This window comes from Sylvia atricapilla, chromosome 13, assembly GCF_009819655.1.
Source record: "Sylvia atricapilla isolate bSylAtr1 chromosome 13, bSylAtr1.pri, whole genome shotgun sequence".
Classification (NCBI taxonomy): Eukaryota; Metazoa; Chordata; class Aves; order Passeriformes; family Sylviidae; genus Sylvia; species Sylvia atricapilla.
In genome coordinates, this window is record NC_089152.1 from 2,667,630 (window position 1) to 2,686,100 (window position 18,471).

Genomic DNA, 18,471 nt, shown 5'->3' on the forward strand with positions numbered 1-18,471 from the left:
CGGAATGATCAGATTACAGCATCTGGTACAGGCTGAGGTGGCTCAGCCCATTCCTGGGGCTCAGCTGACACGTGGCATCTTCTCAAGCTATGGTAACATGACTGTAAAGCCAAGCCCTCAGGCCGTCATACTCGACAGTGTTGAACTTTAGTCTTCGTTCACACTAGTCATGGTCGACTCCAACCTCCAGCTCCAGGCAAGTGGCCGTGCCTGGTGGTTTCCAAAGCTGTCAGTCTGGAAAATGCCCTCACTGGTGCAGCAGGGCTGGGAGCTCCATGACACAGAGGAGACACATCAACAGATCTTTTTTTTCCTGAGATTTTTCAAGTTTGCCCTTTGCGTTACTCTCATGGGCGTGACTAAGTGCTGTAACCCACTTAGTTCCAGGCAGAATCAATTTTTGGTTATGTCTTGGGTTTATCAGTCTGTTGCACTTGGAAAATATTTGTCTCTGTAAAGATGGATCTCGAATCTACTAGTAATGAAGCTACTAAACTACACTATGAGCTTTTTAATTAGATTTCATGGTTTCCTAGAAAATTCATTTGGATTAAAACTCTGCTTAATATTGTCATAGAGGTCTGAATGCCCCCTAAGGGATTTTTAGGAAAGAAAAGTAGTAAATCATCCCAAAACATATCATGTGCTAATTGATTGCAAAATGTGTCATTGGGAGCAACTTAATTTTTGTAAATTAACACAGACAAAAGCAAGGTCCAAACCTGCAAGCTTGAGGCTCTGTGGGCAGCAGCACAAACCCACAGTCAATAGATCTGATGCTTCCCAAAGTTGTGAAGGGCCCTTTTGCATCTGCCTCACCCCAGACTGTCTCCCATATGCAGTAACTGCAAATCCAAGGAAGCAAACCCCATAAGGTGAGGAGACTACAAGTACTCTTCATTGCTGGGATGCAGCTTCAGGACTGGATTCACCAGAGATTAGATGTGACTGTTGATATAACATCAGACATTCACTTGCTAAGCAACTTCCAGCTTTCAGCACAGTGAAATCAGCCTCATAGGCTGCATCCAATAAATATCTTCTCCCTCGTGGTCCCTCAGATGTGAATTCCCATCACCTGATGTGTTGACGGTTTCTGGGCACATTAGCATTAAAGATCAGCCTTCTGCTGTGCCCTCTCCAGAGGTGGTTGTTATGTTTTGAAAATGCCAGCTGTGTGGGAACAAAATAGCCAATCGATGATTAGCAAAAAATCAAAAGCAGTTCTGGGATAGCGGATAATTGTTAATGAAAAATGCATGAAGGCTCAGGCATAGGGAATTGTGGGCTTTTCCATTAAAAGCTGTGAATAAAAATGACTGAAGGAGCTGATGATGGGGCTGCTTTGCCATGCAGCCCCTGGGCTGGGGATGCAGCCGACTGCTGTCAGGGTGATGCTGTGCTGAGCCGAGCTCTCTGAGGGAGAAGCTGATGGAGCCTTTTGGCCTTTGGTGGAGCCATCCCTGTGTCCAGAAGTGGTAGAGTCTGTCCCTCTATGCTGATGCTCATGTTGCTCCTGGAGTGATTCTGATTGATCATGTTCCAAATGCCTGAGAGGTGTAAGGGGAATTTCTAGCAAAATTCCCACCTGGTATCACCAGCCCATCCCAGAAGTGGAGTACTGCTGCAGGAGGAAGGTGTGGTTACTGGCCAAGCTGGGCTTGTGTAAAATTACTTTTCTAGGTTATTACTTCAAAACTTACAAGGAAGCATGAAATAGTCCCCAAACTACTACTGTGAAAGGTTTATTGCTTTTCTTCCTTTTGACCCAATCAGGTTCAGGGGTGTAATTTTCAGCCTGGAAGTGTATCACACTATGGGGTTTATATTGCCATAACAGGAAGGAACAAAGGCCAACTTCTTCAGAGAAGGCAGGCTTTCTAAATATTGATTTTCCAAGAAGATTATATTTACAAATTGTAATTAAGGGACTTCATTTGTTCCACCGGAAAAAGGCTTTGTTAGAATTTGGGCTCAGGTGGCATTCACTCTGCTTGGTGACCTTTGTAAATTCTTCCTCACTGGTTTGCACTTGGTTTAGTGCTCTGGAAATATCTCACTTCCAGGGCCATGATTGTTCAAGGTTCATCAGGGGAAATATTCCTTCATAAATAAACATCAGGACAACTTTGCTCTTCTTGCACTTCTCATGCTGTTAAATCCCAGTGCAGAAACAGAGAAGGGCCTTCAAGCACAAATATCCCAGCACTTGGGACCAGACAGCCCTTCTGGTACCAAACCCAGGAAACCAGAGCCTGTCATTCACAAGGTGGCTTTTTTCTGTAAACTCTACATTAGCTGGATGTGGAAAGGTGTAGATGGGTTTGTACATCCCTTCATGGTGCACACTCCCCACAAATACTTCAATTTGTGTGGCTTTGGACCACATGAGGGAGGACAGGGAACCCTGCAGTTCCTTGTGCTGTGAGTTTTTGAAGAGGGTTGTGATTGAGGGAAGGGTGCTCTCTAGGAAATCATATTTCAGTTCCCAGAAGCATGACAAATGAGTATGTGGAGGATGGGGATGTGAACCCGCTGCTCCGGATTTAAGCATAATTTATGGGTTTGACTTTGGAAGACACATGGAAATGGCCCGTGCAAGGAGGATTTCTGCACACGCTCACAAAGCCCTCTAAGCAGTAGGGAATCAGCGTGATCCCTGCACCAAGCAGGGATCTTGTGCTGGGATCACACAGCCATATCCCACAAAAAGAGCTGCAGCAGCCCTGGATCAGCCAATGGCAACAGGCATCAGTCTCTTCTTCTCATGTGGCTGCCACTACTTTGTTACCAAGTTGCCTGTGTAATTTCTCTGTGTGTTGCTCCACTGAGCTGCTCTTGAAGTGCATCGAATCAGGAGTTTAAGTGTTTGTTCCAGCTGTTGCACACAGCAAAGTCCATCGGCAGAGAATGGTCCTTACACAGGAGGCTTCAAGGCAGGACTGGGCTCATAGTGGTCCATAAAATTAGTCTCCCCTAAATTAGGCTGGGCCTTCTCCAGTATCTGTGCTGCTTGCTTGGGAAAAATGTTTGGGGAATGTTCCATTTAGCAACAGAGAGCTCTCCCAGGTGTCTGCATCTGCAGTCCTACCAATACAGTCTGCCCTCCTTTCCAGTAGCTTTTCCTGAGATGTTTTGTGCTGAGATGTTCTACTGAGTGTCATTTTTCAAGCTTTGCACCTTAATTTCAGCTTGTATGAGGCAACCCTCAGAATGCAGGGCATTTCTGCACAGCTGGAGGCAAAGGCTCCTTCCCAGCACAGCGCTGGCCAGCAGGCCAGGAAGAGATCATTCAGTGCAATACAGCACAACACAGGCCATGGCAAACAGAGCAGGGATGGGGGATCTGAATGTGGCACTGGTGCCTTTCTGTATCTGCTGGCACTCAGAATGCTGTCCCTGCTAGCCACAGCCTGCTCTCTGCATTAATTTCATCACACTCCCTCCTTTGTGCGCCTGTGCGCACGCAGGCTGATGCCCTCCCAGATGGGCCCCTCTTCTTTGTGCTGCTGAATCGATGAAGAGGCTTCCTTCAGTTCGCAGACTTTTTCAGAGGAGCCTTTGGAAAGCCGATCTCCGGTCACCGGCCTGGACCCCTGACCCAAGCCAGATCAGTCATCCTGATTGCCTATGAACTGGGAAGACAGCTTGGGAATACTGCGGCTTTGGAGCAGCGGAGGCCTCTCGTTTCAGCTCAGCCGGGTGTGAATCTGCAGCGGCTCCTCTCCCCACTTCCATCAATGCCTGTCAGGGCATTGTGTGGAGATGTGACGGAGCCTTCGGCTCGCCGAGCAGCTCTGGTGACCAGCAGAAACCCTTCTGGCATCTCGCCTCGTCTGACGTGCTTGCGGCGCTGCCAGTCTGGCACTCACGGGAAAGTTTTCCAGCAGCAGATGTCCCAAAGTGACAGGTTTTCTTCGTGTTGTCGGGAAGAAATAAAAGGACACTGCATATTTCAGATGGTTGACGCACAGGGACGCTCTGTGCCTTCTCACACAGCAACTACAGATTTTCTTTTTATTTGAGCTTTCTTATTAAAAAAAAAGAAGACAAAAAGCAGCAAAACCTGGGACTGAACACTGGCCCTGCTGCACTGCATCCTCCACATGCTGCAAGCTGATTCTCATGGAGCTCGTGTTAAGATGCTGGGCATTCTGTTCACCAGCTTCTCCATGCTCTCATAGCCAAAAATCCAGCTGATTTAGTGTCCCATTGCCTATGTATCATTCAATGGGCTCCAGGTAAGCCAGGACTCTCATTGCACAGCACAGCCAAGCACAGCCAAGGAAATCTCAATGAAAATGAACTTTTTGAAGCCTGAAGCAAGTTTCCAGCTACATGCCATGCCAACTTTGCAGAAAATACTGTCTTTATTTCTTTTGACTTAACTGTGCATGACAGAGACTCTGCTCAGCTCCAGGTCCCAGTGGCCAAGTGCCATCCTGCCAGGACTACTGGCATCCTGCACATCATCTGTGTCACACATGAGGAGCTTTGCTCACCCCCAAATCCTCCCAGGAGACAGAAGTCTTTGGCTTCGGAATCACAGTGCTGCCATCAGGCTCCTTGCACTACTTTTCAGCCTAGCTCCACTCTTCCTTCGTCCACATCTTTTTCTCTCTTCAAGCAAAGCAAGTAAATGCACCTGGAGGCAGTGGAGCCTAAATAGTCCTTGGTCCAGATCTGCTTTGTGCTTGGGAAGCTTAAGGCTGCTCTTGGCCCACGTGCCAGCCCTGCCTGGCTGCTCTGGGTGCCCAGATGCACAGCAGCCACATGGAAATAATCCCTTCATTGACGGGGCAGAAGGAAGTGCTGCTGCTGCTCCTTCCACACATCTGCTTTGTGCAGGGCTGGGAGTGCAGCTCTCGGATGGCGTAATCCTGCCTTCTGCCATCTGTCCTCACAGGAGTCAGCCCTTGTTGACACAGCTGAGCCACACATCGGGTCCTTCCTCCCTGCGCCCTCTCCCAGCTCTGCCTTTCTCCTTCCATTTAATCAGATACGTTGAGCCTGTGGCTATGAGAGGAGCTTAGGGCTGATTCTTGAAAATCACCGTATCAGCTGAAACCATCACATTTGATATTCCATTTACAATGTTTCCAAGGAAACAAAGGCATAGGACATAAATAGATGACTGTTAAACATTTGCTCACTCACCATGGCCCCCGATAATTTGCAAGGCAGAAATAAGAACGTTAAATCAACAGCAATAATAAATTTTAATATAGGAAGACCAATATTTTGCTGCAATTAGAAGAAGCATTTGTTCTGACATACAGACAAGCAGTGGCAGGTTATATATCATTACCACCTCCAATGTTCAATTTTTCATTTACATGAAAGGCAGCTTTGATTGTGATTCCCAAAAAGCCATGAAGTGCCCCCTGCATTAGCAGGGATGCTTGGGATTTACTCATGTGCAGTCAAGCTCCAGGTCCACCTAGAGTTCACTACAGGAGAAGAAAGTAATTTGTTTCTCCTTAGAAGCAAGTAGTGGATGTGGATTTCATTAGGTTTGGGTCATTTCTTACAGAAAAGTAAGAAAAAGCTCATGTGAGCTTCTGAAGTTTTCCCAAGGATCTCCTGAGTGTGAAAACACCCTCCCAGGACCAAAGGCACTGTAGGCAGATTTTAGCATAACCTGAGCTGCTCCCTCAGAGTTGGGTAAAAAACATCTCCAGTGTCAAATCTGCCTTTCCAGCTCCAGCTGAGAGCTGTACCCAGTGGTGACAGTGACCATCCCATGCCTTTGAAGGGAGATAAGCTTGGTATTTATTTATTTAGAAGATCTTGTGTCTGATGGATACACGTTGAATTGTGTTGTTCCTGGCTTGGCTTTGAGTGGAGCTTTCATTGATGAGTCCCTGTTTGTGAGCAGATATTAATAAGAAAAGCTGCTGTGCACATTCAAATGGCAAGACAGAGCTAATGTGGCACACAATTATTTCCGAGTCAGTATTTGCTGGCGTTGTTTCAAAGATATCGGGTGGTGCAATCTTTGAGCTGGCCCTGAACTTGCTCCACTTGTCCACAGCCATTGCTGGAGGGTCCTGCAGTGCAAAAAGGTCCTCCAGTTCACGTGGCCACACGAACAAGGGCTCTGGTTGTCCCTGTGCAGAGATGGGCACCACGCTCAGAAATATGCTAATTTGGGAGGCTGGTACATGGGTGGGTTTTTCCCCTGCTTTAGGGATGTTTTCCAGGATAGCCAGGGCCTGTCCTTTCTTGGATGGTGAAAACAGCATCTAAATGTGGTATGGAAGTCCCCAAGAGCAGGCTGGAAGAACCATTCTGATTGTTTCCCTGGAAGGCAGCAAGTTTTGATGCACCAGCATCAAAAACACACTCAGAGGTTCTGCAGACAAGACCTGTGACTTGTTCATTAGCTTTTGCTTTTGGCTCATGGTGATGGTGTTTCTGGAAGTGCAGAAGTGGAAGCTGAGGCTATAACCCTGCTGGATAAATCAGCTAATCCCAGTGTTACCCTATGACAGCTCTAATGTGCTATAATGCAATTAGGGTATCACCAGAGGGCTTTCTGGCTGTGTTTGATTAGACTTGGCTTAGCAGCCATGTGCAGTGCCTGGATGGGTCTCATTGGTGTGTACTGGAGCTAAGCCAGTTAAAGCTGGTTTGGGTGTGTGAATGCACTTGGCACAGAGCTGGCTCCGTGGTGTGGCTGAGATGTTCCTGAATCCACACCTTTAGATCATGCTGGTTCCTGTCCCACCCTGTGTCCACCTCTGGCTATAGTTGAACCGCAGTATCTGCAGGTCGAGACAGATAATCTGCCCAGTCACGGGTTCCAGGGAATGACACATCCACCTCCTGGACTTTTCCTTCCCCAAGAGCACCAGCCCACAGCTTCCTGAAAGCTTTCTGTGGAAACAAAGACCATGGGATGCCCTGCCACGGGAGCCAGGATGGGGACCATGGCAGTCAGTGTGACGCTTGTCCCTCTCGTGTCCCCACACAGCACTCTGTCCATCTATGGGATCAACCAGGCGGATGAAGCCATCTACCAGTGCCTGGCCGAGAACAGCGCGGGCTCCACGCAGGCCAGTGCCCGCCTCACCGTGCTGTGGGCTGATGGGCTGCCCAGCCCTCCTCAAGGCGTGAGGGCAGAGACTGTCTCTGCAACCACCATCCAGGTGTCCTGGGAAAAGCCCCTGCAGAACACCAAGGAGATCATCGGCTACGTGCTGCACATCCGGAAAGCTGCAGGTATGGTGCTACACCCACTGCCCAGAGCACTCTCAGCTGTCCCATAATTTAGCAACACAGCCCACTAGGTAAAACCAGGTCTGCACTGTAGTGGTCCATGCTGCCATCAGTGTTTTCCATCACCTCCCAGTTTCTGAAGGGCAGAGATGAGGCTGTAAATGCACTGTAAATACCTGCAAATACTAAATATACCATTGTAAATATCAAAAGGGTGGGGAGGATGAAGCTGCACAGTCCAATCTTGCTGCCCGTGTAGCTCTCTGGCAAAGCATGCAGAAATCACAGAAATCACTGAATGTTTTGGGTTGAAAGGGACCTTAAGGATCATCAAGTTCCAACCCCAGCCACAAGCAGGAACACCTTCCACAAGACCAGGTTGCTCAATGCCCTGTCCCAACATTACCAATTTCAATGGCCTTGAAATACAAGCAGAAATGTGAGTGAGCAGGTACATATCCACGCCAGGGACCAAAATTACTGCTTGCAACATCTATATATTCTCTTTACCTCTTGCAAAGCCTAACACTGCAAAGTCTAACAATGCTCCCTTTGCATTTCAGATCCCGTAGAGATGGAGTACCAGGAGGCTGTTAGCAAGAGCACCTTCCAGCAGCTAGTGACTGATCTGGAGCCCTCGACCAGCTACAGCTTTTACATTAAGGCTTACACCTCCCGGGGTGCCAGCAAAGCCTCAGAAGTCACGGTGGTGAGCACGCTGGGGGAAGGTAAGGAGCGCTTTGGGCAGGGCCCCTCAGATGCTGCTGCCCGCTGTGCGACACCGCCCCGCAGCGCTGTGCCACTGTAGCCTGTGGTGTTGCTGCTCCTCGTTCCTGCTGCTCCTCGTACTCCAGGATATTGTGTAAATCTCACTTGTGTCATTGCAGGGGGGTTGACTGATTAAACACAGCATCGCCTCTCCCAGCTGATGTTGTAGCAGGGGGTGAGTGCAAATCTGCCTGGCCTCGTGCATTGCAGCTGCTCTGGGCTGTTCCTAAACTCCTTGCTAAATGCAGATTTCCTGCTCAAGCAGCATCTCATCATCTTCCAGCAGCTCTGGTACTCACAGCTCTTACTTGATAAGTGCCACACTTTTAAAGATTTTATTATTTTCTGCTCTATCCAGGGCGAATCACACTAGAGCTGAGCTGTCCTGACCTTCAAATCTCTGCCCTGGAGCAGCTTTCTTTTTCAATGGGAAGTTAGGGTGATCTCTAAGGCCTTTTTTTGGGGTTTTTTTCTTTTGGCCACTAGTTAGCTTCCCCAGTAAGACAGTGGGTGTTGTAATATAGGACCCTTGCACAGAGGTACCAGGGAGAAACCACTGCCCCAGTGTGATAAGTCAGTCAGAACTGGAAGAATGTTTTCCTAGACTCATCTATTTCTGAAACCTTGATTGTCTCAGATATGGAGACTAATTTCTTAGGAATCATTCTCATGAACGTTCAGTAATTATGAATTTCCAATGGAGAGGGCCTTGGGTGTGAGGATGTTATTTAGTATCAAATAGAAGTGTGCTGACTTCCAGGTGGAGGATCCAGTTCTCATTCTGTTCTCAGCCCTTGCAGATAATTATTACAGAATTTAAGCAGAAACACCAGTAAATCCTTGCCTGCTGGATTGTTGCTCTGCAAGTTTATTTTCTTTGGTACTCTGCAGGGTATCAGTCACCCTTGGAGTTTGTTTTTCCTTCCAATTTAGAGGCAGAAGGATGGGCTAAGGCAGAGCTTGAAACTCCTTGACCCGATGCTCTGAGTTCAGCCCCAGGAGCTACAAGCCAGCCATGCTCTATAGAGCTTGGCGACTCTGCAGAAGTCCAGGTCAAGTGAGAGAGGACTTTTTGTCATTATTACCTTCAATCATGACAGGAATAGTTAGGTATCTGGTAATGGGATCATAAATTTCCTGGCTCTCTGAAGTTTTAAGGTATCTCTGTCCTGCTATCCTTTAAAAAAGGCTTGTCCAGTGTAACAAAGCATCAGGAATTGACTCTGTCCTGGATAGAGAAGCTGGCTTGGTTCAGATCACTCAGCCCCAGCCTGTGTTTGCCTTGTAGGAAGGTAAAAAGATATTTAAAAGCCCGGGTCTGGCTTCATTTGTTCACTTTGCTTCACTTGGGTGCCTGTTGCCTTCTGCTCACAGAGGAGAGAGTGGCTCAGAGAGCCAGGGCCTGGTGGCTTTTGTCACCAAATTCAGGTTTCACTGCAGATTTGTTTCTTCTCATGGCCAAGCTATTTCACCCTGTGCCCTCCCAACATGCACAGGAGAGCTGCATCTCCCCTGAGCTCAGGGAGCCCCTGGATCTGTGCTAACAGCCCTCAGAAAAGGATGGGTTTTCCAAGATGATATATCTGGCAGCCAGGGACAGCTCAAGTGGAGCCAGGGCAGCAGAGATGCTGCCAGCTGGAGACTGGCCTGAGTGACCATGTTATGCTGGTATTGTTTGGAGCAGGAATATGAAATACTCCTCAGAAAACAGAGGAGCAGGGTTACATTTGGCTCGGGGCTGACAATACGCTGAGAGTGCGCTTGGCTGAAGCCTCTGATGCTTTCTAGCGACATGGTGCTCCTTCCTTTGAGCCAGTGCTGATTTTGGATGGAAAGTAGAAGGGAAGATGCTGTAGAGAAGGGACCTGAGTGAATTTTGTCCTCCTCCATAAACCTCACTCTCCAGGAAGACCCTCCTGCCTCCTCCCTGTCGTTCTCCTTTACGCCATTTCACAAATGCCGTGGTATTTTAAATCTCAAACGCTCTCTGCTTCATTAAGCAGCACACACTCCTTGTTCTTGTCTTTTAATGCTTTTTAGGGTTTTCTCCAGGACTTTTTGACATTTCTCTAGGATGAAGACTGTTCCTTTAGTCATCTTCGGCTAAAGACGCCTTCAAGAAGAAAGTTGAAATGACCTGGAGAAAATTCCAAACAGCACGGAAGAGGAAAACAAGTATCCCAGCCCTTAGCATGAGGGAGATGCCTCACTTATAGTAGCTCCATATTATGTCTAATATATACTTCTGTGAAGCACCTATCTGCTGGTGTGTGTACATATATTTACACACAGACAGATATATTCCATTGTATACACTTATTTGTGTAATCACTTTATAAACAGCACGTGCATTCTGAGAGTGCATATACCTATAATCAGTATTATACATATATATATATACATATACTCAAAAGTTTGAATAAATACAGTATATTCCATATTTTGAAGGAGAGATATTCTTGTGGTTTTTATTAAATGTAAGGCTCTGCAACCATAAAATAAAGCCAACTCTTCACAAATCAGGATGGCCCACATCAGTGTTTCTTTGTCCATGGGATAATGCGATAATTTCCTTTTCTATGGTGTTTTCACCCGTGGCTGGAAAAGTGATGCTTTAAGCAAGGGTCCAACTTCTCAGAGCGGGGATTTTGCCCTGGAGGGAATTGGGAGAATAAGAAAAAAGGAGTATTTAATTGGATTGCAAAAATACACAGCCTTGGGAGGAATAGCACATTCTGATATAAATAGAATTTACTCTGTGTTTTGCACCCAGGAATTGTTAAGTTAAGCTTTCCCAGCAATGAAATGCACATCAAAATAAATCCTATCAAGAAGGAATACTTCAGCCCATTTCTTTTCCCATTTGCTGCACTTAGACAGGATGAGATCTCATTAATGTGACCCAGAACACTGGGTCTTTCCTCCTGAATCCATGTGGAGATAGGTGGCAGTCAGCAGGGACTTGTTCATATTGAGGACATCAAGCAAAGCCCCTGCAGCCTGAAGGAAGGCATCACTTTGGGAAGGGACAGGATTGCCCCGACTGCTGCTCAGCTGGAGATGCATCCATCCTTCCTCTAAATCTCCTCGTGGGAAAGCTTGAGCTCTCAGTACCCGGGAAAAGGCAGACAGTTATGCTGTGCAGTTATACTGCTAAACTGAGGAAATGCCCTTTTTAGCTCTCATCAGTCTTAGACGGACATGGCCATGTTTCATCTGCTTTTCCCCATCACTCACTAATGGTTGTGCTGAACTCTGCCAAAGGCCAGGTTTGCACTGCTCATCCTTAGAGACCCTTTGGGGAGATACAAGACAGAAAGCAGCTTTGGTCCAGTGCAAGCCCAGCAAGGCTTCTATGTGGGAACTGCTGAGTTTGTAATCACGTGGGATTGGAAAAATAGCTCTACCTCAAGGCCTGGAGGCTGATGGAGAAGTAGACTGTTCTGCTGTCTGTTTTTGCTGTGGGGTGAGCTGAACTTGGTGCCTGGGGCCCAAAAACTCTTCTTCCTCCAGGTACCAGTGCTGGAGCAGAGTGTGCAGCACCTCATGCTTTGCACTTTCTGGATGGTGCCAAAGGTTGGGGAATTGATGGGAGAGTTTAGCCTGGAGATATTTTGTGGAAATGAGAAAAAAAATCATCAGTGAAATGTCCTGCTGAGACACATCTAGTACTGGTGTCATCAGTGTAGGAGAAAGGGAGGGGAGGGGGAAACATGGACTGTGTGCCCCAGTGCTGCCCAGGGCACAAGGCTGGCGTGTGGCAGAGCCAGCTTTGGAAACATGGGTATCACAAGAATTGGCTTTGATTTGCAGACCTTTGCCTCTCAAGCCAGACTGATGGGGCAGGATGGGGCCAGGCAGCTTTTTGGGAACCTGGAGAGGGAATGGTCTGACCCTCTCTGCAGCACACCCTAAGAATAAGGGCAGGGTTTTGGGGCATTGACTGGAGCATGTTCCTGGTGGACTTTGAATCAGCAGCAGGGACATCTTCCCAGCTAACCCCCTGTGTGCCCCTCAGGCCAGGTAAGTGCCTGCCTCCCAAAACATGCCATCCAGAGCTGTGCAGAGATCTCAGCTGTTTAGGGCTGTTGATGAAGATGCCCCGGTTCTCTCCTGAGTCCCCAACACAGTCACAAATCTCCCTCCTAAAACTGATGGGGAGAGCAAGCCCCCTGCAAGCCAGTGCAGGTACCTAGCACCCTTTTAAGACAGATGCCTCCAGCTCCATCGTTTCTGGTTCCTTCCTCCCAGGGGGATTAATCACTCTGAAAGGTCTGTGCCTCCGGGTGAGGGAAAAAAATTGGAATTTGAGAACGGATTGCCAAAGTCACCGCATTCCTGCCCTGACCCGGCCACACTGAGCATCATATTGCAGCCAAAGTGTAAAAGTAGCTTCTGCTTGCTGGTCTGAGCAGAGGGAACTCTTGCAAACTCCAGCAGCTCCCTGAAGAAGTTCAAAGCTGTTAAACCAGATTCTGGTCTGCTCAGATTTTTCTCAGTCTCAGCTGACACATTCTTTGGTGCAGTGACTGGAGGGAAAGGCTGCAGGGGAATTTCTCATCATTCAGACTGAAAAAGCACATGCAACCCACTGTTTTTCTCTCTCTGTTTCAGTCCCAGCCATGCCATCCCTCTTTATTAAAGTCATTAACAGCACCACTGTGCAGGCGACATGGGAGCCCTCCATCAAACTGGGCCAGCACGAAGGCTTCAAGCTGTATTACCGCAAAGTCCACCTCTCCCAGTACACAGGTCCCGTGCTCCTGGCCAGCAACGTCACAGCCTACAACATTACCCACCTGGGTGAGTATGGTGACACCTTGATCCATGTCCCCTCCCCACCCTGTCGTGATTAGCAGGAGAGAACTCGAATGTGTAGCCCAAGCCCTAAATGCCGCAGCTCTCCCCCAGGTTTTGTGGGAGCACTCCCAGCACCAGGTACTTGTTTGCAGCATCTTGTGTGTATTTGGTAAGATGTTCTTTTCCCAAATAAGCATCACTGGGGGAGATAAGGCTCATGGTTACACCTGAACTGTCCCTCTTGTGTCCCCCCGGGCAGATGCATCAGTGGTGTACGAAGTCAAGCTCCTCGCCTACAACCAGCACGGGGACGGAAACTCCACTGTCCGCTTCGTGTCCCTGAGGGAAACCGTGGAGAGGACAGGTGAGATGGGACCTGGGTCTCAGTGCTGGTTTGGGAAACAGCTCTGCAGGAAGGTGGTGAGGCCAAACACATCTTGTCAGCCTCCTGTAGCATTACCCTTGTCTCATCTTCAGCCACTCATTTATTTTCAGCATCACAAATAATGCTGAGGCAAAACTCTGCAGGGCTGGAAGCACCTGAATGGCTTTTTTAGCAATAGGGAGAAGACAAGCCAAATATTTTGCAAATGTCAGGTTTGTTCCCTAAGCTTCAGACAGAGGTGAGGCCATACATAAGGTACTAGCTGCCATCCTCAGGTGAGACATGGTGCACTGAGCACCTGGAGCTCTCTTGGATATTTTGACCTTCACTGGTCAAAAGGAAGGACATGTGGCTTTGGAAAGGGAAATGGCTGCAGAGCATGAGCCCTGTATTACGTGGCAGCAAAGGAGAAACCTCTAGAGGGAATCTCTTAAACTGATCACACCTTTCATATTCATCTATGTGTAAAAAATATCCTGCTGCTCTTGGAAGGCTTTTAAGCCTCCAGTGGGAATATCTTCAAGAGATAGTTATTACTCTTCTGTCTGTGCTGGAGTAAATACTAATCTCATTGGCATCTGTCTACTCCATCAGGTTTCAGCGTGCTCTGGTGTGGTGGCTGCCTCTTACCTCCCACCTGAGCATGTGGTATCACAAAAATTAACATCAGAGTGGGTTTTTTTCGTTAATTGTGTCTCATGACAGTAGCCAGGTAATGGGGCTGGCTCACTACAGATATTCCAGTCCTGTGGTTGCTGTGGAGCTCCTTGCTGGGAGCAAGGAGCAAGGGAGCTGCATAGGCAGGCAGTGAACACCTGCTTCCCATGTGGTTACTTTTGTCCTGTACCCAGTTCCCAGCACTGCCCAAGGCTCTGACTTTGGCTGTGGGCTCCCCAAAAGCCAGAGGAGCAATAGAAGAGTAGCACCACTGACCTCTTCTCCTTTTCCTGGCAGTGCTGAATCCTCCCTGTGACTGCATGAAGGACGAGCAGAACAATAAAACCTCCACGACTGGCATCATCATCGGGATCCACATTGGCGTCACGTGCATCATATTCTGCATCCTCTTCCTTATGTTTGGGTACCGAGGAAGGTAGGGATGCTCACACCACTGCTACCAAGAGGTGGGGGTCCCTGGTACTGTGGGTGTGCCCACCTGAGGTCTCACATCCCCAGTGCAATGGTGGACTTTATGGCATGGATTGAAGGATGAAGGAATGTAGCACAGGGATAAGACAGATGCCAGCCTGGGGGAAGGAACAGAGGATGAACCACCTCTCTCACTCTCAGGCTCCATCTCTTTATTTTTCAGGCTGCTGATGTGCAAAAATGTGCAGGAGCAGCTGTCAACTCCTCAGATCCCCCGGAGCCAGCGGAGTGCCACAGGCCTTGTCCTGAATGGGGCCACTCGTAGGGACAGGGATGACCGGGACTTGAACGGCAAGCAGCTGGATATGAACGAGCTGGAGAGGTTATTCCCAGCATCCCCATCCCAGGAGCAGCAGGAGAAGGGAATAACGGTAAGTCCAGCAGGATGGGAGCACACCTGGCTGTACATCAGGGAGCTGTCACTGCATTGTCCCCTTCTCTCTCTCTTTCCAGTCGGCTCACAGCCTGTCAGCCTCCCACGATGAAACCCAGATCTCCACACTCCCTCTGGATGAGTTCAGCATCATTGAGGAGCAGCCAGACCCCCTCCCAAAAAACCCCCATGGCAGCAGTCCTGCTGCTCTGGCTCCCGACCATGGTCCTGCCAATGAAGGATAAAACTGCCAAGACTCGAAGCCTCTTGTAGAAGTTACCAGAAACCAAACCTGCGACTGGTGATGTCTTTACGAGTTGTCAATCTCAGGTCAATTGAAGATTTCTACGGTCTGATTGTTATTTTTTTGTTTTGCTTTATTTTTATATATATATATAAATATATATATATGTATACAGCCTTTTGGAAATTCTGTGAAGTTTATCTTTCTGACCTCTCTCGAGCCTCTCAATGTGTTTCTTCCAATGACGGCTCTCTGGAGACTGGTCACGATGGATTTTCCCCACAGCTGCTATATAAGAGACTCCTTGGCAGAGTTTGGCAAACTCTCCAGTCTCTGACAGACTGGGGATATGGTGGAGCCCCCATCTCTTGGCATCCCAGACTTTTTCCTGATCAGCAGCTTTAGGACTACTTTTTGGATCTATTTTTTATTTCCAGAAGACTGGATTTGGAAAAATCCTTCTAACTTGACTCCAAAAATCGAGGCCCAGGAAGGCTGTCTCTCCATGGATTTGATGATTTCGTACACTTTCGCTATTTCTCAGGATACTTTTTTTGCTGATTGACTATAAATAATATGAAAAAAAGAAAAAAAAAAAAAAAAAAAGAGTGTGTGTGTGTCAAAGGATGCCTGAGGGCTACTGAAAGACTTGGACAAACAACCCGAGTGAACTCAGAACCTACCTCAACCGGAATGAATGTCTTCTGGGAAGCAGAAATACCTGCGTCTTCCTTCGTGTTCAAACATACAAGTAGTGTAGCACTTGGTCAGTACAAGCATGGTCCTACCTCAGCAGTCACGCTCTGTACCCGCCACCTTGGTGGCTTCCTTGTCGTTGTTCCCATGTAAAGCACTTCCAAACCTTTGAAAGCAATGTTCTACCTCAAGCGTGAGAGAAACTTGTGTGTGTGTGTGTGTGTGTGTGTGTCCTCCCCTCTCCCCCAATTCCTGCCTCTCCCACCCAAGCCCCATGTGAAGCACGATGCTTCACTGGTGTTATGAGCTTTACTTTTGGGGGCTCCGGTGTGATTTTGTGTGGCGGAGATTTGTGTTGTGGTTTTTTACTTTAAAGATAGTTGGGGCTGTCACAGACAAGCAGCATGATGCCCTGTGGCTCCCCAGCACCACTGCCTTTCCAGGGCTGATTTGGGTACTGGTTTGAAGGGATGGGGTGCTCAGATGCCAGTGCTGGGGTCAGGCACCCTTCTGCCCCATCAGTGTGCTGCTCCCCAAGGTTGATTCCCCAGGATGAACCATGGTGTGTGCTGGCACAAGCAGCACAACACACCTTTGGGAGGTGGGAACCTGGACATCACTTGTCCCAAAGCCCACCCTGCTATCAAGAGCATGGGGAAACCCCAACAGAGCACTTACAGAACCCCTTGAGATGCTACTGAGCTCCCCCCAGCTCCTCCAGCGCCTTTCCAGCCACAGGAGAACGTCCAAAGGATGAGTGGAGCCAAAAAGGGCTCAGTTCCCTGGGAGGGACAAAGCAAGGAGGATGCTGGGGGCTGCCAGAGCTGCCCCTTCCCCATGCCCAGGGTGGGCAGAGGAGCTCCTGACACCAAAGAGAGGGTTTGTCCCCTCCAGAGATCAACCACCAACCTGACACTGGGGAGGTTGGGTTGTCCTGGTGTGGTGCAGCCTTGTGAGTCAGAGTGTGACCAGCATCATCCGTGGGTGACATGGGGGCACACACGGGGGACAGAGACACCACGTGCCAGCTGGTGCCAGAGGGCAGCCCTTTTCCTGCTGTGTGAGGTGGTTAAATCCAGGCCAATGTGAAGGTTTGATCTCTTTGTGTAGGTGGTGGTAAATCAAACGTTGCTGTATTTGCAAGGACAGTGAAAGGAATCAGGAAAGGAAATGAGTTTAAGTTTAAAAAAGTATTAATTGTATTTTTTTAAATGGTACCATTGGGAGAGTCCCTTGTGTCAAAAGCACCCCCATCACCTGCCCAGCCAGCAATGGGATGCAACCAATGGCTGTGTATATAGTACAATATACAGGAGGCTGAGCAAATGCCTCTTCCCTGAGCTGAGTCCTGGTGCTGGGCAGGGTTACCTGGGAGCAGGACACTGTCCTTCCACGTCACCTCATCCATCTTGGCCCAAGCAGATGTAAATGGCATCAACCTCAGAGCAAGGAGCTGTTCAGGCTTGTTGTTCCTAGCCCTCTTCCATTAAAATTCATCCTCCTGTAGACATGCAGAACAGAAAAGATGCAAAGGGTTAAATTTTGGGATTAATACCCCCAAACAGCCTCTCCCCACCCCACCAAAGAGGCTAAATGGCCTGTCAGACGATCCCTGCTCACACCTGTGATGCTGGACCTGGAGACAGCCTGGGAAGGGACTGTGGGGGGACAGAGCTGTGTGAGACCAACAGCACAGCCCATCCCATGGCAGGAGCCAGAGGATGCTGGGGTTAGGGGAAGGCAGGAGGGAGAAGGCACCAAACAGCTCAAGTTAAAACTTCATATCAAAGACAACCCGATCCTCTCCTGCCATCCTACTCCCACTCCAGCCCAGTTTTTCTTTATTATTGTTTTTTTCGTGTGTGTAACGCCGCCGTTCACATTGAATAAGTACCGTTGCCAAAGTGAACACAGAACCTAGAGTAGTGTTCAGCTCAGACTTCCTGGAGCTGTGAACATGCTATTAATTTAATATCATATTATTGTGATATTGTAATAGTAACAAGTATTTGTCACTACTTCCTTTTATTAAAGGGAAATGCTGTGCCATTTGACTAGTTGGAATACAATAGTATGTCAAGAGTAGAGTTTTTTCTTTTGTTGTTTTTTAATTATGCAGAAACATGGTGGCTTAAACTAATGCAGATTCTGTGTTGGTTTGAGATGGTTGAAGATGGATGTGAATCTTTAAAGACTATTTTTTAGACGTTTAGCTTTTTTGGGGTTTCTTTTCCGCTGTTGTCAATTTGTACCATTGGGACCTAACACAGACAGTTGTGGCAGCTCAGTCCCTGAAGGGACAAGGCTGAAGTCTGGTGATCCATAAGGATCCATGGTCTTCCCTAAATTACCTAAATTCACCAAACTGGGCAAAAAAACTCAACCAAGTTATATATTGGCTTTGTGCCTCTAGCTGCCACTAAGCTGGCAAAGTGACAAGTAACAGCCCCACTCGCTGTACTGCAGTGCTTGAACGGGGCTGGAGGCAAAGCTGTCCCAACCCAAAACTTGGGAAAACCTAGTGTATGTCTGGCCCTTAATCTGTGAAATGAGAAAGAAAAGAGAATTTAAAAAGAGCTTGTGTTTGGTTTCAGCATGGGGGACAGTCTGTCCTTCATTCATCCAAACTGCTGCCCTGGTTTTGAATGAAACTGATGGAATTTTATTCTGTGTTTAGGGCACAATTGTACTTGGGTAGACACGTTGTATTTGGGTTGATATGGGACAGCAGGTCCCCGTGTGTTGCAGATGTGGGGCTGTGCCACAGGAAAGGGGTTGAGGCATCATTTGATGTCCCCAGAGCAGAGGCTGAGGCAGCCAGACAGTCCCAGGGTG

At 48.1% G+C, this 18,471-nt stretch overlaps 1 protein-coding gene across 1 annotated transcript in view; it reads left to right on the forward strand.

Moving 5' to 3' along the window:
• IGDCC3 (immunoglobulin superfamily DCC subclass member 3) overlaps positions 1-16,021 on the forward strand; it is a 95,955-nt gene extending 79,934 nt beyond the window's left edge. Inside the window, exons 8-14 of the mRNA XM_066328220.1 lie at positions 6,977-7,224; positions 7,785-7,949; positions 12,604-12,792; positions 13,049-13,153; positions 14,129-14,267; positions 14,487-14,694; positions 14,777-16,021. Coding sequence (XP_066184317.1) covers positions 6,977-7,224; positions 7,785-7,949; positions 12,604-12,792; positions 13,049-13,153; positions 14,129-14,267; positions 14,487-14,694; positions 14,777-14,941 — 1,219 coding nt within the window. The 3' untranslated portion in view covers positions 14,942-16,021. The remainder of the gene's footprint in view (positions 1-6,976; positions 7,225-7,784; positions 7,950-12,603; positions 12,793-13,048; positions 13,154-14,128; positions 14,268-14,486; positions 14,695-14,776) is intronic.
• The last annotated feature ends 2,450 nt before the right edge of the window (positions 16,022-18,471 follow it).